Here is a 20,183-nt window from a genome sequence, read left to right on the forward strand (position 1 = left end):
ATTGGTTGTTGACTTTTGATAGGGTTATAACACACAAAAAATCCAAGCGCGCAGGAGAAATCCGAGAGCAGAAACTTTGCAAGTGAGCAGAGTGCGAGGAGAAGGTTCAAAGCTGAGAGCAGGAAATCTGTCCAAACAACAACATATCTGAGTCCAAGCAGAAAGTTTGAGTGCAAGCAGAGCAAATCCAAGCGCGAGCACAAACTTTGAGCACAAGCAGAGAAAATCCAAGCGCGAGCACAAACAAGCAGAGAAAATCCAAGCGCGAGCACAAACTTTGAGCACAAGCAGAGCAAATCCAAGGGCGAGCAGTGACTATTTGAGTGTGAGAGCAAGGTTTTGAGGGAAATTATTACAAAATCTGAACGTAATATCAGTGAGAAATGCTCTCAAATTGAAAGAATGCGCTCTTGATTAAAGATAGGAATATAACTCCATAACCACTAAGGTCTACATAAAAGCATCCAAAGAGCATCATGTCATGGGACCTTTAATGTTCTGTTTACAATAGGTCCTGTTGTACAATGTCATGAAATAAGAGAATGAAACCTGCAGCTAGCCACCAGGGGGCAGTGGAGTTCTTACCCCTGTGAACCATACCGGTTCATCAGTTTTAACCACCGTTGCAATTAATTCTCAAGAGACTTAGCATATTGAAAAGTGCAGAGACAAATCAACAACTAATATAAATAGTAGAAATACAGGTACACATACATCCCACTAAAAGCTGAAAATATAAGAGACAGACAGTGGAATAGCTACACAGGTGTGAACGTTTTCCCCTCCAATTACTGTACACAAACAACATGATTTTAAAATAACTTAAATACAGTTCACAAACCTGGATACAGCACACAAAAAGGTAAAAGCGTGCTTTTTGGGGGGGCGTATTTCATTTGAGATGCTTCTGAAATAAGTGCACCGGAAATAAAACGTAGATTACTGATCTTTTTTTCTTTTTAACAAATGTAAAGGTATCTTGAAGTATGCATTATCTGATATTTGTTGTGGTCTCCTAATCAGTCGCTGACATTTGTAAAAGACTCAATTTGTCAATGTTTACATTTTGCATCTGACCTACGTAGGAGGACACTCGTGTTTAAAGCTCCATATGGATCTATTTTGTCAGCTGTTTCGACGATATGCATTCTAGCCAATCACAAAACAGACTCGAGCGGAGTAATACAGCGGCTCTTTGGGTTAACGCTACTTCTCTACCCACCTGGAAGTTCTTTACTTGTACATACTTTTTCTTAAACGGAAACTCCTCTTACCCTCACTGATAGCAGAGACGGGTTAGACGCTATTACTAGTCGCTACTGCTAGTAGTTAAAGAGAATCTTTGCTTCCAGTTACCATGGATGTACACACAAACGCCCCCGCGGTGTGACACCGCGGAGGAATACAGTCGGCGGTGTTTCGGCACTTTATAAAGTACTGTGACTCTTTCCGCCCGTGCTTCGTTTCCATATTTGTAATAGTGACTGTCGACTCTCGGTGAAAGCTCTCCCGCGCTAAAATGGCAGTTTAAAGGCGTGCAGCGGCTATCCTTGCAGCGGCAGCGACCCGGCAGTGCAAAGGCTAAGTGCACTGGCTATTTCTGGCAAAATGGCGTAAGTATTTCTTATTTCGACATATTTGCTTCAGCCGCCTAGCTAAATGTCAGCTGGACTAACGTTAGCTATATGCAGTTTACAGACCTGATGAGTACGGTTAAGCACTTGGGCGTTACTAACTTGTATAAGACTATTGTTGCAATGGATACAAAGTAGATCCCGATATTACGATTTCCTGGTTCAGGTGTCGGTGTCAAATTACGAACTGTCAGTTGAATTAACGTTAACAGTAGCTAAATAGCCAGCCGGCTGAACAGCTGGGGTTGTGCCGAACCATGGTAACATTGGCCTCTGTAAACTGCAATAACTTTTCAAGTCCATGTAAAAATCGTATGTATTTTATAGTGACCATAAATCTAAACATTTGTGTTTGTGTATATTAGCTAGCTAGCTAAACATTGACAACGTGGCGTGTCCAAAATGGCGCGCAGTCTTTCTTCCAGCCCTCGTACAGATGGCTCTGTTGTGAAAATGGCGGTTGCCCTCCCACATCTCCGCTGTGACGCAGTGAGGGCGGAGTTACTGGCCAAAGCATGACCAAATTAGGAAATGTTATGCCCCGGTGGAGGGCGGGGTGTTTCTCGTCACCCCTGCTTTGTCAACTTCACTGGAACGGATTAGCCAAAATTAGTCTCCCCTCCCCCGTTCTGCCAGCCTAACTACCCAAGCACACGTCAACGAGAAAGTTGTATTGTTTGCGCTGGGGTTGTTAAAGTCCGGAAGGTGTAGGCAGACTTGTTTCATGAATCGCAGACACTATGAGGAGTGTTTCAGATATACAGATAAGGTTGGCCTCTTTCAAAGGCATGTCTCAACTTGAACTATATTTGTGTCCTTGAAGGGCGAGTAGGTGTGGAGCAAGTATAATCGCATACAAGACACATAAATACATACAAGTTCTACACACAGTCCAACTGGAACACAATCGTAACAGTACGAGGACAAATAAATGCCAGTACAAGGTGCATGGATAGCAGCGTCAAAGTAACCTACATAGGGTAGGAAAAAGTGCATATCAGCCTACAAAGTTGACACAATATAATCAACAATGACCATCGTCAACAACATCCTTTACATCACCAACCCCTTTTGTCAACGCTTCTGACATCTTCAACACGGTCAACAGACTAGAATATATAACCAACTAAGGAATAAAGAAATTATGATGCTAAGGAATAAAGAAAGAAATGATGATACTGCCACGTATCCTATTTTCCTAGGATTTCAATACCTTTACTGTTCACATTTTTTTTTTAAACGTCAAACATGCTTGTTCAGGTGTGTTCAGCTCCCAAAATATTTACCCATTTTTAACCCATTAGGGTTCTACACTCAAACTGTCTATATTCCTCGCTTTGTCCCCCCCCATAACAGGCATTTCTGTGTCTCCTTTACCCAGGTCTCTCTCGGCAACCACCTACAGCTTTGCTGCCGTCGACAGCAGTACGGAACCCCTCGACTTGCTAACGTCATCAGACTCTCCTTTGTTTTTATTCGCCCTTTCACGTCTAACGTTGACCAGCAGCAACCATGACACTCGAGCTGGCGTTGGAGGACGTGGAGGCCCTGTACTTAGGTTAGTGTGTTTTTATTTTTAATTTTTTTAATGACAAATGTTCCTAAAGCACGACTACAGACGTTACTGAATATACAGCACTCGTGTTTGGATAACAAGCTGGAAAGTGTGGCAAATTGCAAAGTTTAGCATGAATAAAAACATTTCATGTATCAAAACAAATGTATATTTTTGTGTTTTGTGGCTCTGATCTTAAAGTCTGACCAATCAGATCGTCAGGCTTAGCGGGGCTATAAGTTGAAACGCATCGTTTTCTATATTAAATAAGTATTTTGTACAGAAAATTAGAAATTAGGCGTTTAACGAAGAGGTCCTTGTCCACAGGGCCCTCGTTTTTGATGGCTGACCCCATGGGGCCCCTTCTGGACCAAGATGAAGAAGAAGCTCTTTCTCCCTCCACCTCTTTAGAGGGGAAGGCGCCAGCTTCGCCCCCCCTCTCTTTCTCCTCCCCGTCTCCCTACCAGACCTTGTCGTCCTCTCCGTTTTCTTCTGCCTCCCCTCCTCCCTCTCCTCCTCCCCCCAACCAATCCTCCTTGTTCCTGGGAACCAAGGCCGGAGTGGACTCCCTGTCCCTCCCCTGGCTGGGAGCCAGCGACCTGCTCAACACCCACGTTGGAGCGGACGATGGCAACGGTGAGAGTGACTTAAATTTCACATCGATGAAATAATAATCAGAAGCCATGAGGAACAAAAGATTGTAAGCACAGTTAAGTAGGATTACAATTACTGTATGAGAGTAGAGTAAGGTAATTCACTAACTACAAATGGAGCTGCTATACAGAGGAAAGTCATAGGCTAAATTAGAAACTGCCTTTATCAGTGAGTTCTTATGTGGAAAGAAACCAAGGGCAGAATGGTTTTCCACTACTGAGGTGATTAAGTTGGGAATGCTTACTGCTTTCAGGCTAGCGGTTAATATTTTATAGGGGCCTTAATATGTTTGTAAAGCACTTCTGGTTGCCCTGCAGGCAGCATGTCCTAGATGTTAAAATTAGGTTGTACTCTGACATTGTTCCTTTTTTTTTTTCCTTTTTTTTTTTGTTAAAGGCGTGCCACATTTTGACATTCCTACAGTCAAGTTGCTCAAAATATGTGGGCGTTAATGTCTTTTGCAAGATGCTGTACAAACTTTGGCCAAGACCAACATTTAAAGGCAGTTTAATTGGTAGTTATTGGTAGGTGTGTTGGGCAATGGAGAACAATCAGTGGTTAGCAGCTGGCAGGTGTGGTTCTCAAGGGTGTACTTGAACAGGCTCAAACCAGTTTTTTTTTTTTTTTTTTTTTTTTTTTTTTTTTTTTTTTTTTTTTTTTCTATGCTCTCAATACTCGTCACAATGTTTATCTGTGTCACAAAACCATAACCGTACAGGGCGGGAGTGTCAAAGATTAATTTGTGCTTGAGGTCATCCATAAAATGTGTGAAGTAATAACATTAATAAATCCTCTCTATCGGCAGATGATGCTTTTGCAGGCATGGACTGGATGTCAGAGAAAATCGACCTGAGTGAATTTGACCTGGATTCCCTCATTGGCTCCTGCTCATCCGATGAGTCTCCCACCTCCCCTAAGGATCTCCTGGCCTCCCTGGACTCCCACATGGATCTGGATCTAGATGCCTTCGGCCCAAGCATCCCCGCCCAGCACGGGAGCCTGGAGCTGGGTCTGTCACTGCCCAGCATCCCCCCTCTCCCTCTGGAGCTCGCTCTCCCTGGAGCGGGCGAGTCCAAGAAGACCGAGGTGGCTCCGGATCAAGAGCTCATTGTGAAATGTGAGCCCCCCTCTCCGGCTCCCTCTCCAACCTACACACTGGAGCTGGGCAGCGAAGTGGATGTCCTGGATGCAGAGAAAACTGCCACATCCCTCACAGCCACCATCATTCCAGATCCCAGTGGAAGCTATCAGACCACCAACCCCATTATGCTCTCTATTCCCACCTCTGGCCACTTTGTTGTGGTGCTCACCAGTAAAGATGAGACCTCCCTCGTACCTCACCCTGACCAATCCATTAAAACATCTCCTCCATCAAGCGACTGTGACAGTGACTCTGGCATTGAGTCCGTTGCCGGCTCACCTGCCCGCCTCCCATGTCCTCCTCCCGCCCCCTCTCCAGCAGCTGGTTCCTCCAGGACCAAACCCTACTCCAAACCAGAGCCCTGTGATGCTTCCTCCCCCTCGGCCAAGACCTCCAGGGTCAAATCGGTGTCTGGTGCTCCCAAGGTGGAGAAGAAACTGAAGAAGATGGAGCAGAACAAGACGGCAGCCACTCGCTACAGACAGAAGAAGCGGGTCGAGAAGGACCTACTTCAAGTCGAGTGCGACGAGCTTGAGAAGAGGAACAATGAGTTGGCGGAGAAGGCAGACTCAATCAGCCGAGAGATTCAGTATCTCAAGGACCTGATGGAGGAAGTTCGGAAGCGCCGCGTCAAGACAAGTTCAGTGGCTTCGTAACCAGAATGTGTAGTGACGGCGCCGTTTCTACTCAAACACTCGCATGCCACAACAAAATGTTTTTAAAAAATGGCATGCTAGGGTGGATGTATGAAACGGGCTACAGAAAGGAGGGAATTGCTAGATGAAAGTGAAAAGACTCTGGAAGTTGATTGTTAGTGTAGAGCAGGGGGCTGGGAGGTAGTCAGGTGAAGCATCTGTACATGCTTGTCTCTCAGTCCCCTGTTAGATCCCCAAAATGTACTCTCTGTCTTACTAGCGGTACTTGGGCAAACAGGCAGGGTGTATATTTGTATTTGTAGACTAGGCATGCAAAACATGAGTCAACAGTAGCTCCCGGTAGTGTTAGACTTTGAAAAGAGATTTCCTCACACTCAAAGCATCAGTCAACAGCCAGACCCCAACCCAGTGTCAATAAGTGAGACCACTTCTACCTTGTTACCCACTCCTTTTGAACCCAGTGTCACCCCATTTCCACTGTCCTCTTTAACAGCTTCAAGTCCAGAAAGGGGCCTCAACCTATTTATGAATTCTTGATGTTACACTGTCAACTTGGATTTATTTTTATGTTTATTTACTTCTCTCCTCCTTTGCTTGCAGATATTAGTTATTTAATACTGGATAACACCTGATCATGTCTTGAGTAGCTCAGTCTCTTAGCACAGTTGTATGGCTTGTAAAAAATGCTTGCTCTTCTTTTTCTAATAAATATCTGTCAGAATTCAAGTGACTTGTGTGATGTGTTTTACTGATTTTAAGATGGTATAAAACGGAAAAGCTGCAGATCCTTAAACGTGACAAGCTAAAACTGCCAGGTTATTGACCCAAAGGATTTAGTCATTTTCAAAATTTGAAGTTGATGAATAATACTTTGTGGAGGCTTTCAACAAAGGATAAAGCTATTGTTTAATCTATAAACCAAAAGGGTGGTGTGACAACCCAAATTGAAATTACATGAAGTGTTTGGAATTTGTTATTCTATCCTAGAATAACAACAAAATATTGTGTGCAGGAGTACAACAAGCCTACTTTCTCAAATATAGACGTAGGAGAGACAATGGATGTTAGTCATTTTTTATGTTAATATATGGCAATCATATGTGTACCTATGCAACAGACAAACTAGAGACATCTTGCTGTACTGTTTCCACTTTCCTCAGCATAATTATGGGTACTAATATTTACATGTTATGTGCATGAGTCATATAGCCCATGATGCCAAACTTTTGGTGTGTCAATATAATCCAGTGAAATATAACTAGTTTATTGTTTGACACTGAGGGTTACCAGAAAACCAGTACATAGTAGTTGCAAAATATTTTAAATTCTTCAGCAAGATAAGGCAGCACACACCTTTTTAAATAATTTGTTTCTTATTTTTTCTTTCTTAGAAATTGATAAGTATTCATAAATGTCAGTCTTAAATGGGGGTAATAATCCACAAATCTCATTAATTTAACCTGGCAAACAAGTTCAAACCAGTCAACTTTCAGCTCTAAAAAGCTTAAGTGAAGTCTCAGGTCACTACCTAGACTCTAGGTACTTTTTTTGTTGAGACAAGCAGAAAGAAAGCGAGAAACATATGGGCAAACCTTTTATGGGAAGGTCCTTGTAATTGTGAAACCAGTCTCACATGTTTCACAGGTGGGTGTCAGAGGAAGTACATATTACATAGGGGTTGAGCCGCAGATCTTCAGATCAGGTCTTTAATAACAGCTTGAGTGCCACATATGTGCTTATTAAGCATCTGTTGTGTGTGTGTGTGTGTGGTCACATTTGGAGACATATTTTTCACATCAAAGCAGTTGATTAATAAGGTCAACCTTTATAACTTGTTCCAAAAGTGGGGCACACATTAACATGCTTTCTGTCTAATTTGTGACAATGTGTAGGCGATTCCAGTAATACCTCCTGAGACTGAAAATAAGTCAGTGTAGTATCCCTGAAAGTGATACTAACACGTGTGTTTCGGAGTCAGCTCAATGTGCTGACCGCTGTCAAGCAGCTGTGTAAATTTAGTCTTGGCAGAAAAACCCGTGAAGCACATGGACGCACTCCTCCCTGACAGATTCCACATTAGTGAGGCCTCGCCCTCCTGAGAAGTCACAGATAAGAAGAGGGACCCGGCTGAACAGCAATAACAAAGGCTGCTTTATTATGACTTTGATATTGAGGCTACAAATGAGTTGTTTGGTGGTTTCATTGGTTGTAAAAAGAGAAGTTCGGCAGATTTTACGCCACTTTGTAAAGCAGTAGGCTACATGGATTCATTTTTTGTTATGTTCATGATATATGCTTGATATCATCTGTGATCAAGGTTATTATATCACAGTATAATGTTGTCTTTTTCACTTCTTAAAGTATGCTTCTACCTGCTTGGGCCAATGATATCTAAAATATTATCTCATTAGTAACCCTTGTGTTGACTCAGGGTCAAATTGACCCGTTTTCAATTTTTGTTTTATATCAGAAAATATGGGACGTAGAAATAAGCGCTGAAAATGTAAAAGAAGAACATTTTTACAATTTAAAACGTTGGGAAAAGCAAAAACAAACTGTGAAAAAAAGGCGTTGAAAAATATTTGACGGGAAGACCGCACAAGGGAAAAAATAGCCATGTAGCTAAAACCAGGATGCTTATCTTAGCGTATCTTAGCAGACCGGAAAAGAGGGGGACACGACACTGAACCAGGCTGGTCAAACAACATCTGCTTACTTGCACCTCTTAAACTCACCACCTGGTGTTTTGTACAAATTAAACAACCAAGATAATGGTCATTAGAGAGCGTTAGCAGTGCTGGTGTAGGCGGATGTTGGCACCTTTCAACGGAGCTAGCTGTTTCCCAGTCGCCTTTGTCTTTGCGCTAGTTTAGCTAACCGGCTGCTAGCATTAGCTTCATATTTACCGTACAGATATGAGAATGGTGTCTTGTCATTAAATCCAATAAGCATAGCATGAAATCCAATAAGCGTATTTCCCAAAATGTCGAACTAGGCTTAAGCAATATTCCTTTAAAGGTCAAAGACTATCAGTAGGATGTACATTTTGTATAAAGAAATACTGTTATCCGTTGATGCTATAAATGAATGCCTAATAAGTCCAGAAGCGTACTACTTTATATTTCTGGACTCCAAAGCAGGCTGTTGTGTGTTGTATGCAAAACGAGGCTTTAGTTCCGACCAAGTCGGTCATGAAAACTAGGACACATGACTGCACACAAGCACGCACACATTCTGGCCTGACGCGGCCTTTGCTAAATCGCATGAGTAACTGTGAGAAACTGTAGTAATGATTACTATGGACCGCACGGAATGTGACGAGACAAGAATAATCGTTGGCGCTTTGCTCGGAGCCACCACGCCCATGATCCATGTGGTTGAACAAACAGTTTATTTCCGTCTATCAGCTTTTCAGAGGTGCAAAAGATCACTTTCACTAGATGCTCTACTTTTAAAGACACTTTTTACTCTTAATCCTTAGTGCTTTAAAACAAACTTCTCAACCTCTGTCAGGTCCGTGTGAGAAGCATGTTTGAGGTTTCTCTTCCAGTTACCAGACTCCACGGGCATGTATACCTCAGCTTCACTCTGGATTCTTAAGGCCTTCTTAGACACACATAAATTACACACACACAAATTGGGATACGAGCGTGATATCAATCTCCCCCATCTAAATTTCGGCAAAAAAAGTGAATAAGCGTTCTTTATACCGAGAGGTGTTTCTAATATTTTACTTTGTGAATGTTGGATTTTTTTCACGGCTCTTCCATTAGACTGCATTAGTTTTAGCTATAGGTGTACATAATAACACAGAAAGTTTATAGCCTTTAAGCTCTCCTCTTATTCCTTTCCTTTCTTTAAACATCCTTTCTTCACATCTGTTTGGACTTGTTGCCCGAAGCCAACCCAGTAAAACCGGTTTTGAAAGGGTACAAATTGAATTTTACCCTCTTATTGCCTGCACTTTGATGCTATAGGCTGTTGAGACAATACTCGACTATATTTCAAATGACATTACATGACACGATGGCATCTGGCTCACCAAGGACTGGACCTAGTAGGGCTGTAACTCTATTCATAGTTTGTCTACTGTAAGTCAGTAACAGTCAAGCAATCTGACACTTTCTAATATTCCAGTCTATTCCTGGCTGATATTAATACATCTATCATGTGAAGGATAAACTTGTTTTAAAGTCCACGTGTGGATACTGACACATTGGAAGACATGGAAGCGCAGGATAGTTTATTGTGTCGGCAGCTTGGAGGAGTTGGACTGAAGAATTTATTTTGGCTCCGAAATGGTTACCACTTGTGTTGACACAACGCAAAGTGTGCAGAACAGCTAGTTACAAGTTTCTTTTGTTTTAACGTTGTAAATTTGCATTCAAAAGTCCACATGTCATGGTAACCTTGACATTACATTACCCAACACAAAAACCAACAAAAGGCCAGCACAGCACCTGGATATTTTAACAATCAACATTCACGGTTATGCTCCTTTGTTGTTACTGTACAGTTGACTCATACTGCACCAAGAATATCGTTTGTTTTGGAGTTTGGTGGGTTTTAGACTCTACAGGTGATGATTCAGAGGCTTTCCCACCCATGATGTGAAATTGTCCAGGAAACATTGCATTCTCGTATTTTTCCCCAGCAAATGAGAAGATTTGAATGACTGTTAAATAAAAATATCAGAATCACTGTAGTTACTGGCCTCCAACAACCATATCAGCCACGACTATAACTATAAAACCATTCTAAGATTTAACGGCATTCGTTCCTGTGGGGGAAATTACGTAACAGTAAAAGTAAAGGAAACGGGAAAGAAAATGAAGAAATAGGCCGTTATAAACAGTGTATGGGAAAGCTCCATCACATTCTGTATGTCTAAAATGGAGAATAGGTGAAGGCTGCTGGGTGACAGGAACAAATCCACGTCAGCGGGCTTGAACACATGGCACTTTACTACAGCTCCCGCCATTGGCCAATGACCAAGTCGAGGCGAATGCACTCTCTAACTAAATGTGACCAAACCGTTAAACAGACTATAAACAAGGAACGTGTCAAAATGAGTTAGTTACTGTCAAACAGAGAAAGGGAAGACAAACAACAGTCGCTCTAGATGACCCCAGGAGCAGTATGTGGAGCATTCAGTTCACTTTTTGTTTGTTTCATTCATGTTAAAAAAAACGTATTTCTCCTCTAGTCAGTGTTTGTGGGTTAGTTCATAATTCTTCAGACATCTGGGCTTGATTGTGATGCAAGAGTTTGTTACTTCACATCCTGTCAGTAAATGTTTCATCCCTTGTGTGTTTCCTACTTTACACCTCTGTCGCCAATACATCTAAAGTAGAACAAGAAGCTGGGAGGTAGTAAGAGTATTTAATAGTAATAGTAATTTACCGATCTGAATGCACTTATTTCACTGCAACTGAGTAGCCTTGTTGGAATCAGCTCAAGTATTTCTTATTTATAATTTGGCTTTGGCTGCTTCGAAAATATCTCTTACATAAATATAAACCCTTGAAAGCATTGCAGCAAAAGTCACTAATGAACTTGCCACACATATACGATTCATTATTTCATTTTGTTATATTCTTAAATGTAAACAAAGCAGTATGACATCTGTCCAATCTGCCTTTTTTTAGTGGGTGTAGCTATCTCTTGAAAGCCCCATATCATTTTCTGAAGCCTGATCCTTTTTCAGTCAAACATGACCGTGAACCTAAAAAGCAAATACAACTCTAATACTTTTTTTTTTTTCTTTCTTAAAGGTTTCCTGTTGAAAGTTAACGGATTTTGAGCTGATTTTTACACCAGAAACTTGTATGAGATCACTTCTAAGTCTTCTAAGAGATATTTTGGTATTCGTGTACTCCGCTCCTGAATTTCACCCAGTGTGACCCTGTGCCCACTCTAGCTGAGTGAATCATCGTGCTGGTCATCAGCTGATATGCTCCACAGAGGATCTCTGAGCAGCTGAGCTCATTACTGAGGTCATGGGCTTCAGATTAGGAAGACAGATTTACTCCCAGAAAGTGGGACGACACATTTTGTTCACTGTACTTCACTGTCTTTCACGTGAGACCACTTGTAAACCAAAGGAATTCACATTTATTGTGACATACGTTGGAAAAAATGTAATATACAAAAAAAGACACCACATCCCCACATATATCTTACAGTATGCCAATGGTTTGTCAGTTTTTCTAAGAATGAATCACTTTATAAAAATGACCAAACATCCCATATTTTTCTTACACACACAGTGTGCATGGTAACTTTACAGATAATACAGGTGACCAACACTTTCTGCAATTATAAGAATGGGCAATAACAGGTGTATTCTGCTATATGTTTGACATACATATGGTTATTCCCACTCCATGTATTGTTTTTCCGTCCTTTTATGTATTTAATCTTATCCAAGTGCTTCCATCTGTATAAGTTCAATTGTGCAAGGGCAGTGAAAATGTTTTGGCTACAGACAAAGTGATATTAGTTTGTGTGATCTTATATGTCTAACTTTGTGAGGACCAATGTGAGTTCTGTATCTGTCCTGTCCTCACTTCCTCATATTACTGTTTAATGGTTAAGATTAGTTTTTTAGAAGTAAGGTTAGAATTATGTTTAGCTGAAATTTAGGAGAAGAGCAGTAGTTGTGATGGCTAAGAATATGATTAAAGGCTAGTATTATGTCAATGAGGGTCTGCACAAGTGGGCCTGTTAGTACAAGTGTGTGTGTGTGTGTGTGTGTGTGTGTGTGTGTGTGTGTGTGTGTGTGTGTGTGTGTGTGTGTGTGTGTGTGTGTGTGTGCATGTGTGTGTGTGTGTGTGTGTGTGTGTGGTGTGCGTGTGTGTGCGTTTGTAGTATTTCCAGGCCATATTGTTGTCTCAGTTTGAGTGGACACCCGTTTCTCTATTTGAATTAAAATACCGATAGGCCTCACAGATGTAATCAGTGTGGGGTTTTTTATGTTGAAATTCCGCAGAAGGAGGAAGTGAGTAATTCTGAGAACAAGCCAACGATTACTTAACACTAAAACCTAATATTTGACAAATCGATGTAGACGGAATGGGTGTTAGACAAAGAGTTATGACTCAAAAGGTTTTATTGCAGCAATTGTTGAGCAAATGTTTAATTTCTTTCGGAACCTTTTTATTTCACCAGTGAACAATTCACTCCCTTTTGTCTGCAGCTCAAGGGCTCCCTCTGGTGTCACCTCTTCAAACTGGTAAGAGAGATGTATGTTTTACAAGATTGTATGTTTTATTGTGTGACCTATGTGTCATATAAAATAGACCCCTAAACCAGAGCTCTCTGCTGGATGTCACTGCTATCAACATTTATTGTCGGAGAGACAAAAGCTCGTCTGAATAACATCTCCGCTTCGAAGATGTTAACCTTTCTGCATAAACACACACTTTGGGAGACATGAGTCAGCAGGTAACATGAATATAAGCTGTGCTGACACAAGTCCAAATGACCCAGTCGTGTTGATGTGTTCATAGTCAGTGCCTGGAGATGCCTGAACAGTTCATTTGATCTTGATTTTCAAGTTTGAACTTTTTTAAAGCAAACTACAGAATTTACACTGACATCCAGTGGTTATCTTTGCACAATGACGGAAGATGAAGAGATGGAGCTGATCCAAAAATCTGCATGGACAAAAAAACAGGATCCAGTGCATTTATTTCCATGGTAATGAACTATGCTGTCGAGATACAGAGATAGTACCCCCCAAAAAAAGATCAAGATGGTGCTGGACGCAGATCGATTTTTGAACCTCGTGGACATAGTTTGAATCTTTTTGATGTTTGAACCTTGTGGACAGCGCTTGTCCGTCCCTCATCACCACCACTGAGGTGCCCTTGAGCAAGGCCCTTAACCCCAACCGCTCCAGTGCAGCTGCTCAGTCAGTAGGGAGTTGGGTTGGTAAGCGGATGGTTGCTGGTTCAGGTCCCCATACGGACAAAAGTATGGTGGTGAACTGGTAGCTGGAGAGGTGCCAGTTCACCTCCTGGGCACTGCCAAGGTGCTCTTGAGCAAGGCACAGAACCCCCAACCCCCAGTCTTTCCATGGGCAGGCCCCCTCACTCTGACATCTCTCCATTTTGTGCATGTATAGGTAGTGAGCATGTGTGTGTTTCAGGCCTGTGTGTAATAATAACAACAGTGAAAACATTGTATTTTCCCTTGCGGGTTTAATAAAGTATGAATTATTATTATTATAAGGGTTACTTCACTGAGTTTAAACAGAAGGGAAGAAGTGGTCCATACCAGACTTAGATTAGGTCACACAGGATTGAACGCTACCTTACAAATAGTAGGAAATGGTAATGGCTTATGCATTGACTGCCAAGACAAAGAAGATGTAGAACATGTACTTTTTGCATGTGAGAAATATAGTAGAATAAACTGGCAGGAAATGGAAGGAGACAACTCAATACATGATACTTGAAGAAAAGGGTATGAGACTTAAAGCTTTATTTTTCTTAATAATACTGATATAATGAAAATAATGAGGGGGGTGGGGGTCTTTGTTTTGAAGTTCATGGTATTACCTATTACACACTCCTGTACAGTTGGTGGCGGTATACTAACAAAGTAGTAATCTGCCAAGGAAAAAGAAGAAGAAGAAGAACTGGATTGACTGAAAGTAAGGAGAGCAAAATAGAGTGGGAGGAATGAGCACACAGCCCATGGCATTACAGTCATAAGATCAGGGCTTTCTGTTAGCCTATAGTTCCTTTTTCTCTCTTTCACTCAGCACTACGGATGTGGCGAGGGCGGAACCGCAAACACTGCTAGCTGCTTGTGCTTATTTTGCGGCCTGCTGCGAGCAAACAGAAACAGCTAGAAGAAGAATGTCGGTTGAATCATCGCCTCCTTAGAGACTTCATGCTGTTTAACCTTACAGGGTTCGTTATTAGAAGGTAGGTCAGCTCAATATGTGTGTTCATTAGTAACGTTCTTGAGTGGACAGACGGTTAAACCAAACTCCATTATATTTAAAAAAAAAAAACTAAGTTGAACTAAGTTATTTAGTAGCCTTGTGGCTTTTATTTTGACAGGTTTACCTGAACTGAAAGCCTTTGCTCGGGAGAATTAGTTCTAGAACTAGTCCAGCTAACGTTAACGTTACATGTTAAATGTTGTAAAAGCCCTCGTGGTCCAACCGTTTTTGCTTTATGTGAACAACAGAAAATGCCACACTGCAAGAACTCCATGTTACAACTAAAAGTCCTGTAGCCTATTTATGATTTAACTTAAGTAAATAGGCTATTTGTAGAAAACAATGTACCAAATGTATGAACCAACACAGAACCATGTAAGAAAAAAGAAAAGTTACGTCACTCATGTTATGCTGTGTGATGATTTTACATAAATGACACTTGCCCTTGGGAGCCAATCAGATTTGTCCATATTGAATTATTGAAACATGCGTGTGACATGACGTGCCTGCTGATCCTATGAGAAGTTGCAACAAAAAAGGTTAATTTTGTAACCTCAGAAGATAACGTTTTTTTTTTGCATATTTCTACTCCTATTTTTGAAAGGTTCTCATTTGAAGTGATTGGTGTTTTGAATAAGACATATCTTAGAATATGACTTGAATTAGAAATATTGTTTCTTTTGAAATTAAAATGAGTTTTAGCATGTGAGCAAACAGACCAAATGCTGCATCAACACAGTAGCTGCATAGTATGGTATGTTAAGCCCATGCCAGACATGGCAAATTAAACAATAAAACATTATAAATAGGTTTAAATTAATTGTACTTCAAATGATAGATTAGACTGTATCATCCATCCTCTCCTCTCTCTCTCTCCTGGCTCCACAGAATGTCCTCCGCTCTTCCCCGTCATGTCATTTGGGAGTCCGAGGGGCTGGTGGCCCACCTTAACCCCCGGCCCTGGACCCCGGGCTCTGTTATCCTGGAGCGCAGCACCCCCGGCAGCCTCGGAGGCAGCATCTTCCACCTGGAGAAGCAGGAGTTCTTATCCTGGCTGTTAGGGGCCAGAGCTGTTGCAGAGCTGCTGTGTGACAGGCTGGGGGTTAGGAGGTGTGCGCTGGTCAGCAGACCCCACAGAGACAGACCGGCCCAGGTGAGGGTCTCTTTGACCAGTTGATGGACTGGTTGGCTGTACTGTTCATGGAAAGAGAGCCTTTAGGATTTAAAGGGTAACTGCTGTTTTTTTTTTTTCATTTTCAAACCTGGACCCCATTTCCCCATGCATGTGTGTCTAATAGACCAATGTGACCAAAAATCTTTTGAAGTTGGTCCAGCATTGAGCGAGATCGCAATGACGGGCCGGCGCGAACCAAGCTGCAATGTAACCTAATAGGGCAATTGTGCAGCCTTGCTTTTTATCCACTAAAAGTGATTTATTTATTTATTTTTTTTGCTACTGCAGTGTTTCCTCTATGTTGATTTGACCATGGCGGCCCCCCACGGCAACATTTCTGCCCCCCCCGCTATCAGAAATAGGGCGTTTTGTATTGTAGGTGCATTATTTACATGCTGAAGTAGTGACACTGCATTAAGATAAAGTAATTAATAGTGGGTTTATTGTTATTTGCTACAGAATGCTTAGCCTATATGTCAAGATCAAAGTTGGCCAATATAGTAACTCAAAAAATACAGTTCAATCACAACTGAAAATATCCCTCCCTGTTCGGACCTGCCCCTACTGCTGAAACAAATCCTAAAGGAAACACTGCTACTCAGATAGTTTTTTTTATATGTATATATATATTTAACTTTTTTTTATTTGAGACTTTTGATAAATAATCATCCGTAATGTGGATATAATGACGAAGTGGGCAAAGGCAAATGATAGAACAGCTACAACATTCTTGTAAGTTCAGAAAATGACATCACTTTACTAACTTAATGCAGCCTTTAAAACCAGGAAAAGACAACACTTGTGTCATGTTGCGATATTACGATATCCAAAATTTAAGACTATATTCAGCCTCAGATATCGATATAATATCGATATGTTGCCCAGCCCTAGTAAATGGTACACATGTATTTTCATTTTCCACAGATCCGTGTCCTCCCTCTACATGGTCTGGATGCAGAGTGGCGCCCCCACCTGGCAGGAGAAGAAGAGCACAACGCCCACGACCCGGGCTACTGCACCTCGAAGACCGCTGGCCGATGGACTAACTCCAGCCTGACTGAAATCCAGACCAAGATTCGAGCTAAGCTCCCCATCCCTGACGCCCCGCCCGATCTGTCTTTCCTCGGGGACAACCCGGCTCATCCCGGCCTGTTTTCGCGCATCGTTCGCGGGGAGGAGGAACAGTGGCGGGTGTGGGAGGATGAGGGTCACGTGGCCTTCCTCACTCCTTTCCCTAACTCCCCCGGCTTCACCGTGCTGGTCCCACGCCGACCGCTGACCTCTGATATTTTCCGACTAGAAAAAGAGGACTACGAGGGACTGGTGCTGGCAACCTGGGAGGTGTCGAGGCTTGTGCAGGAGGCGCTGGGCGCCTGGGGGATGGGGCTTATTTTTGAGGGCTTCGAGATTGACTACGCTCACGCCAAGTTGATACCACTGCTTCTAGCGTCCTCATCAAGGACGGGAAATGAGACCACTAAACCACCACCTCCCCAGTTTTACCCCACTTATCCTGGATATGTGACCTCAGAAGATGGACCTGAAGCCAGCCTGGAAAGTCTGAAGGAACTGCACGTTAAAATGACTCCGATTTAATGCTGTTACCTATAGTTTGATTCCTACTCACCTGCCTAACCTGTAATAGTTTTAGCTGTGAATGGAATTCCTCTTTGCTTCTGAATTAACAAGAATTGTGTAAAATAACACATTTAAGAATGAAGGAGATGTGATGTATTTTGGTGTATGTGAGGTCATTGACATAATTTTTTGTACTGTCACAGTCGTTAATCTACCACAGTCTTGTCTTTGACTAATCATGATTGGACAGGGATGCTGCTTTGCACCAGCAAGCATGATCTGTAGGCATTAGATTAGATATCCAAAATTTGACACATTTATGAAAGATAAAGAAATCAAACATCTAATCATGGTTAAGCTGCATAATTTACAAATTAGACCAGGTCTAAAGTTTGTAAATATGAATGTGCTTCTGTCAATTACAAAGGAAGTTGCAAGTGTAATAAACTGACTAAAAGCGGATGTTTTTGTAAGGAGACTGTATGTCCTGCTCTGGCTTAGAATATAATAGCAGAAATAAGTGATTCCTTTACACATTCATACACTTATTTAGAATATACCAAATAAAACCCAATAGTTTGTGCGTTTTAAATATTGAGCCATTTTTGTTAATAGATAATAGAATGTAAAGTTCTGTTATTAGGCCTACAATCAAAATTAAAAAATTTTTAAGACAAGTTCTTTCACACATATTGTACGATGACAAACTCTTCAGGAAACATTCTATTTTTTTTTCTCAAAATAAGGACTTGTTGACATGTTTATCTCTGTCAGAGGTCATTAATACATTTTTGAAAATGCAACATGCATTCTGAAGAAAAAAAGTCAGACATAAGTTGCATTATATTTTTTGGCAATTACAAATAGTAAAATCTTTTTGAAACAATGGATTATTTTGAGAGTTGAAATTATATTTGTTAGTTTTTAACTCGCAACAAAACTTTTATAAATTGAGTCGTTACTTAAATCATGTAATAGAGTCATCACACCGCACAGTTGTGTTCTTTTATTAATTACACTGTGTATTTACTTTGTTAACCACTTGCATAATCTGCATGCCCACTCATTACACTGTTGATAATTGGTCCCACAGTGCATTTCTGATTATGAGGCTTAATAAATGACTGGCTAAGTGCTTAATCAGTGCTCTCTAAACCAGGCACTGCCCCAGGCCGTCATTCAAATGTTTTAAAAGAGGTGTACGTGTTAACAAGAGGGGGTTCTAATACTGGTTGCCATAGAAAAACAAACTCAACTCTCAAAGGAATAACCTACCTTATTTCAAATTATTACCAGCCGCGACAGTGTGTGTGTGTGTGTGTGTGTGTGTGTGTGTGTGTGTGTGTGTGGAGGAACTACCACAGAGGCAGTTTTGATTACTTTTGTTTACTAGCCAGTTGTTTAGGTCTGTCTACCAGGAATGTGATGGGAAAATGCCGCATCTACCAACAAAATGTGTTGTTTCCGTTTTCTTATCGGTTAGTTTAGTCTAGTTTGGATAAGACTAGTTTTTCTAACTAGTTTGTTTCAGAAAATAAACTTAATTTTGATTATTTACAGTCTAGTAATGTTAATTAAATGTTTCTCAAATGTGTAATTAGCTTCAGCAGGAATTTTGCTGGATTATTTTATAATTTAGCCATTGCCACATTTAGTTTTATTTTAAAACGCCCATATTATGCTCATTTTCAGGTTCATAACTGTATTTTAAGGTTGTACCAGAATAGGTTTACATGGTTTAATTTTCAAAAAACACCATATTTTTGTTGTACTGCACAGCTCTCTCTCACTGCTGCAGATCCTCTTTTCACCTGGTTTCTGTTTTAGCTACAGAGTGAGACCTCTTTTCATCTTCTTCTTCTGTACTATCTTTGATTGCAATCGCAAATGCTCAGTAGCTCAGATGTAGATCATGTCAGCTAGCTCCATAGACAGTAAAAGAAAGGTTGTTTCTCCAACTTTGGTCAGTTACAAGGCAGGATTAGCTGGGAGACTTCTAAATGAGGGCGCACATGTAAGTAGTTCTTTTGTAGATTATGGTGAACTTGTGTGTGTTGTAGCAGTGCTTTGCTATTGAGAACGAGGTAGCATGCTAGCGTTAGCATCCTAACGCTAGCATGCTAACGGTTGCAGTTAGCCTGCTCGTTTCGGCTTGTGACGTAGAAAGCCGTGCCGATTTTGAACAGCTCACCCGGAGACTGAAGGCAGGACACATTCAGAAACCGTATCTCACTCAAAACAGCAAGGATGGATTTCTTTCAAAGTTTGTATGTGTGTGGAAGCACCAGAGACACAAAAGAACACCCCAAATCCCAGAAAAAGTGTTTTTTTCATAATATGGGCACTTTAAACTAAATTACCGAGATGTAGGTTCCTCAAAATGAATATTTTTTTCAATTACAAAAAGCTAGGGAAGAATTTGTAAATAAATTAAGTTTGAGCTTTAGCTAAGGCTAAGCTTTAGCTATCTCACCAGCTAGCTTTCACTCGAAATACCTCTCTTGCTAGCTGTCTATTTCTCACAGTGCAGTTACTGCTATAACCATAGAAAGCCATTTCCAGGAGTCACCTACTATTGGTGCTTGGATCAAGAATATTGCGCAATGTATATCAATGGACAGACTGACATATATATTGAGAGGCAAACTGGGGTTGTATGAGAAAATCAGGAGGCCATTTGACCGGTTTGTGAAAGAAGAAGACACGGAGCTGCTGCTGTGATACTGTCATATCATTAGTTTATTGTTTTTTGATTGTTGTCGTACGGCAGAGGTTGAGAGAGTAATATTGTTGTGTGTTATGAAAAATTAATAAAAACGGTTACACTTTACTTGA

The 20,183-nt window shown here is 41.2% G+C and overlaps 2 protein-coding genes across 2 annotated transcripts; both read left to right on the forward strand.

Annotated features, from left to right (window-relative positions):
• Positions 1–1,444: 1,444 nt before the first annotated feature.
• atf4a (activating transcription factor 4a) lies at positions 1,445–6,366 on the forward strand. Its single transcript, XM_039795070.1, has 4 exons — positions 1,445–1,613; positions 3,016–3,192; positions 3,517–3,825; positions 4,649–6,366. Exons 2-4 carry the CDS (start codon positions 3,147–3,149, stop codon positions 5,638–5,640), a joined length of 1,347 nt encoding a protein of 448 aa, XP_039651004.1. The 5' UTR covers positions 1,445–1,613; positions 3,016–3,146; the 3' UTR covers positions 5,641–6,366.
• A 7,914-nt stretch (positions 6,367–14,280) lies between these two features.
• On the forward strand, positions 14,281–17,810 carry LOC120555899. Its single transcript, XM_039795084.1, has 4 exons — positions 14,281–14,299; positions 14,411–14,576; positions 15,485–15,749; positions 16,695–17,810. Exons 2-4 carry the CDS (start codon positions 14,542–14,544, stop codon positions 17,364–17,366), a joined length of 972 nt encoding a protein of 323 aa, XP_039651018.1. The 5' UTR covers positions 14,281–14,299; positions 14,411–14,541; the 3' UTR covers positions 17,367–17,810.
• The last annotated feature ends 2,373 nt before the right edge of the window (positions 17,811–20,183 follow it).

This window comes from Perca fluviatilis, chromosome 1, assembly GCF_010015445.1.
Source record: "Perca fluviatilis chromosome 1, GENO_Pfluv_1.0, whole genome shotgun sequence".
Lineage (NCBI taxonomy): Eukaryota > Metazoa > Chordata > Actinopteri > Perciformes > Percidae > Perca > Perca fluviatilis.